Here is a 5,305-nt window from a genome sequence, read left to right on the forward strand (position 1 = left end):
GCGCCGTGGCGCTAGAGGTTCTGCCATAAAAAAACCACGCGTCGTATCTCCAATCCAGTCCAACTCTGTTTAATGGTCCTGTACTTCTTTAGGGATGATAAAGGGTCATGAATTTACGCAAATGCCAGCGTTTGAGAAATACAAGCCAGAACTAATCGGTCCAGTGCCCGGTTGTGAAGAATTTGAGCTTGCCCCTGAGGAGTATTTTGGGTGCATCTCCAGACTGCCAAACTTCCCAACCCTTTTGGGGTTTAAAACTGAAAGCTCATATGACAAAATAAATAAGACAACTGTTGTAGCAAAATCTTCAATTTAATATGGTAGTGTTTTATATGAAAATATCACGAACAATCAAATTTTATTTTTTTGAAAAAATTGAAATTAAAAACAAACTAAAGGGAATTTAAAGAAACTATAACAAGTTGACCAAATGTTGTAGAGCTACAATAGGGCTAGAAAACTCTGGTCGGTGAATTTGACTCATTATGGATCTTCTTCGTCTCATTTTGGTTTTCTTTTCTGCGCATGAGCAGCCTGTGTGGTCGTCCATTATCCCTTTACAGGCTTTCAATTTGAATGAGGATTTGCGGGAAACGGTTTCTAACAGTTTCCGAATGGTTTTCTCAGTATGCGAATTAGCTTTCAGTTCCTAATCAGGATCATTTACATTTAAATTTAATTATTATAAGATAGGCAAGTTTGAAGGAGCATTATAATTTAATTGTCCGTTTTTGTAAACTGCTATTTGTTACTATTATGGCCAATTTCGATGGCGATTTACCATTATCGCCAAATTTTGGTCGCAATTACAATCATCGCAAAAATATCGATCGCCAATTACGATTATCGCAAAAAATCGATCGCCAATTACGATTATCGCAAAATTTCAATCAAGATTACGATTCGAAACTTACCTCGAGCCTTTGATGATTATCATTACAAAGCAGGAAGACAATGGTCGCAATTTTATTTTGGATAAAAGTATCCCTATCTTGAAACTTCTTCATCAAGTCATTAGTTATGTCATCATGATGCTGAAAAAACAGAGTAAAGTACACTTGAATTAACACATCGGCTTTGTAACATTTTTTAAGGAAGTCAAAGATGACTAGAAATCAAACTTTTGTAGCCAAAGAATTTTAATTTCAAGAGAGCTGGGTTACGAATAGCTTAATATTCATGTAATTCCTAAGATCAAATTTATTATATTCTTTAACCTTGCATAAAGTTTGGTTCGATCATGACTAATGTTTGAGGCGAGTTATATTTAGTTTTTGCCACAGTATTGAAAGGATTTATAATAATGTTCGTGTTTAGTTGACATCATTATGAAAACTTCATGCGTTTAATTCTTAACGGTTTTGGATTGGTGGGCTGATCTAAGCTCCATTATATAGTCATGGCGCCAGAGCTTCCATATTTTCTCAATCGTAATTTCACGATATTTGAATCTTTTTTCAGTTTTTGTCGCGAGGTTGGTACACTTTCATTTATTTTAAAAGTTAACGGTGACAGTGACAGTGAATTTAATCTAAGCCCAACAAGGAATTCAGCGGGCGTGAGAGGAATTGGTTCATTTTGGTCATTGTAATTATAGGTGATAGGCCGACTATTTAATAGCGCTTCGGATTCTATAAGTACGGTCTCCAACTCTGTATAGCTCAAAAAAGCTTTACATAAGCACTTTTTAAGGCAGGTTTTGGTGGACCTCACAAGGCACTCCCAACATTCACCATACCAAACAGCTCTTTCAATTCCATGTCTTCCGAAGAATTCTTTTAACTGGTCCAGTTTCATGTTTTGTCAAATGATTTTTAAATCTGAGTTTTCTTTTTTTTAATTTTTGCATTGTCTGTGTATATAATTTGTGGAACACCCCTCCTAGATATGATCCGTCTGAAGGCTAGCAGAAAATCATCAGTACTTAGAGAGGGGACAAGTTCTAAATGAATCCCGCGGGTGACAGCACAAGTAGCTGGGCATAAGTTTTTTGTTCTTGGTTGTTGGTTTTAGCTATAAAGGACCTGCAAAATCTATCCCTATGATTGAAAATGGTGGGGATTGGCCTATTCTGTCCCTAGGTAAGGGTGCGATTGGCATATCACCTGGCCTCGCTTGTAATCTTTTGCATGCAATGCATCCGAGAAAAAAGGGACTAGATGTAACCCCAAAGGGCACTCGGATCATTCTAAGTATAACGTGCTGATCCTGTTTAATCCTCCCATCTTCCTCCCGGAACCAGATAAGTCTCACAGAATATTTATCGGACTCATCTAGAGCGATTTGCAAAAAAGCCTTCTCTATGTCTGCGACAATAGCGACTTTTCCATATCTAAATCTCAATAATAACAATAGCAAGTTAGGATTAAAATTTGGGCCGGGAAGGTGACATTCGTTTAAAGGAGTGTGAAGACCCATCCAATACCACCCGAGTTTTGGTGGTCTTTACATGTTCTCTTTCGACACCTTGTTGAGGCATATAATAGGTGCCAGGTTTAGATAATTGCACTTAGTCTTCTGGTACCACTTCAGCTATACCTAGCTCTAATTGCTCCTTAACTACGGCCTTGTACCTTTCATAATATCCTTGATCTTTTTCAAATTTTCGTTCCAAACTTGAGCTCTTTTTCTAGTGACAGGCAACTTATTTGGTAAGGTTTCTTTACTAACCATCCAAGGCAATTTTACAACATAAAAACCCTGATTTGGGTGAAATTTTGTATCCTCAAAAAAGGTTGTGAAGGCTTGATCATTGGGGTTCTTTTTTTTCTCAGAACTATCAATCTATACACTTCGATCAAATCGAAAAACGTTCTAAGCGTTTTCTTCACCCGTTGTTCCCCTAAACTTATCAGCATAGATGTCACTGACTGCTTCTATTTGCCCTTTCAGAACTTTTCTCAGGTCCGCTTAAACACCAACCTAGTTTTGTTAATAATGCTACGATTCGGGGTCCTAACCTTTCAGTTTTTCCACTGACTATTACCCAATAATAATCTGCCCCTATTAGGATGTCTATATCTGGATGGCGTTCGACGTTTTCTACGACGGGATTATCTGCTAATTTTATTCCCTTTGATTGGAGAATCTCACGAAACTCTAGGTCATTGTAATTCGAGAAATTGTACGCTAAGAAGCTTTGGACAACGGCTACTATTTCTACCGTTTCTTCTGGGTTCTCTTTATTCTCTAAATTACCGACAAGATATATGAATTTTTCTACCTAATGTTGCCTTGCCGTAGATGGCAAGAATGTCATGATACACCAGTGGAACATTGCATTATAATTAGAAACTAAGTGATAATTATCTTGATTTAATAATTGTTCTTTGTTTAGAATGCACCCTGATCAAAAAAGATATGCCCTCTCTGGTTATATGATAGTCGACTGACACCAGTGACATTTATTTATATGGTTTCAAAACGATTGTTTTGATGGCTTGATGGCTATTGTGGACGCTAGATATAGATTTTAAGTTGTGGATATTGTAGGATACGTTTCTGATTCTGATGGTGGAATTTTTTAGTCTTTCTCATTTGGACAAGCTGTTGAAAGCAATAAAACTGGACTTTCTCCACCAGTGTTTCTACCGAAGACGGTCGTTTCTTCTCCCCACGTTCTTGTTGGATATGATGCTTTTCAACTGTTAAAGAATTTCATGAAACCCTATTTTCGAGAAGGTCGCCTCAAGGAATTCTCAAATTGTTTTTTCTTTATCGTTTAAGCAGAGCCAGGTAAACTTGAAACCAGGGCTGTGCGAGTCCTGATTTTTGAGTTTCAAATCCAAGTTTGAAATGACAATGTGACTTTATTCTTCTAGATTATTGTTCAATTATAAAGGTTGTGTAGTGAAAATGCCTTCGATATTTTAGCCACACGTTGGAGATTTTTCCGTAGACCTCTAATTTTGAAGCCATCTAACGTCGACAAAGTTATTAGAGCTTGTGATATGCTACATAATTTTTCAATGATTGACGAAGAAGCTTTGATAAAATGTTTTCGGAAAATGGAATTGTTCTTGAAAAAGCGGAGATATGCAATTTTTTGAATAAATTTAGAGGGAATAGATCGATTAAGAGTAAAATCAGCTGATTGAATTAAATAGTGATTAAGGATTAAACTACTAAAAATACTTAAAGAAAAATTTCAAACTCTGAACTTCAGTCAATTGATAAACCTCACTCATATCGTAGGTTTTTTCGGTCTTGGTCCAAACAAAGACGTTTTTGTATAATAGAAAATGCGCTTTTGGCTTTTGCCGTTTCCTACAACTTCTCGCAATCAGAGTTCATGGAGAAAGCCAACCTGTTGTAAGACAAACGTAACAACGTCGTTTGTGTCAATTTTAACACGTGATCTTTGTTTCAGGGTTGAATAATTAGCAGAAAATGATCTAGCATTCCCATACTTCTACAAAAGCCGATACTCGCTCGATCTCATCCAATGGAATCGGCCTGAGGACGATTTTTCTCCGATATCCGTGAAGGAAATCGAAAGGCTTATTTCTCTGTACTACATGGGAAAGATCATCGCGGTATTGGCATTAATATTGGAATATGCTTTATTCCTTCTGCTGGCTTTGAAGAACTCGAGATCCGCAGCAAAGGTCTCGAGACGACGTTTACATCGAGTTAACCGTCATAAAATATTATCATGAAAATATATGAATACTAACGTATTCCCACCTCTTACCATAAACAAGGGATTTCTCTTAGACGCTCGTTCAGCAGATGATAAAATATGACTCGCTACCCCTAACCCTCCCCCCGTTAAATTTTGTGAGTAAGAGGAAAAGGAGTATTCTATCTCTCTTTGCGCATGGATGAAATTTCAAATGTACTACTCAGTTTTCACCCTAAATTTACAGTTAGTTCTCCGCACGTGACTCAGCGTTTTCCGCCTCGATAGCCGTCTCACAATCTCGGGTGTATGGCATGTTTGGTTGCCGGCTTTTAGAACTACTTGGGAATTTCAATACGTTAGTATTTATACCCACTGAAGATTTTTTTTTAAAAAACCTGTATTTACAGTCAGTTTGTTGAAAAGATATTGCTTTAAAAAGTAAGAGAAAATTGTGATAAGTAATGTTCATGCTTAAAACTAAATATAAATAACTGAAAATACATACGTCTACTTACTTATAAAGTAATATAGTTTCTGAATAAAAATACTCCTGCTTAAAACAAAATATCAATTTCAAAACATCAATATTTCTGCTTAAATATGAAGAAAATAGACGTTAGCTAGCTTAAATCTAAATAAAGTTTATGTACTTTTGCTAAAAATACGTGTACTTTTGCTTAA

At 36.4% G+C, this 5,305-nt stretch overlaps 1 protein-coding gene across 1 annotated transcript; it reads right to left on the bottom strand.

The window, feature by feature from the left end:
- Positions 1-389: 389 nt before the first annotated feature.
- LOC149624222 (uncharacterized) lies at positions 390-1,019 on the bottom strand. The gene is made up of 2 exons (XM_089852180.1): positions 915-1,019; positions 390-649 (listed from the first exon to the last, which is right to left on the bottom strand). Exons 1-2 carry the CDS (start codon positions 1,005-1,007, stop codon positions 413-415), a joined length of 330 nt encoding a protein of 109 aa, XP_089708306.1. The 5' UTR covers positions 1,008-1,019; the 3' UTR covers positions 390-412.
- Between the last annotated feature and the right edge of the window lie 4,286 nt (positions 1,020-5,305).

The sequence above is a fragment of the Phalangium opilio genome, unplaced genomic scaffold (assembly GCF_054372755.1).
Source record: "Phalangium opilio isolate 3A_F unplaced genomic scaffold, DU_Popi_V2 ptg000106l_1, whole genome shotgun sequence".
Taxonomy (NCBI): Eukaryota; Metazoa; Arthropoda; class Arachnida; order Opiliones; family Phalangiidae; genus Phalangium; species Phalangium opilio.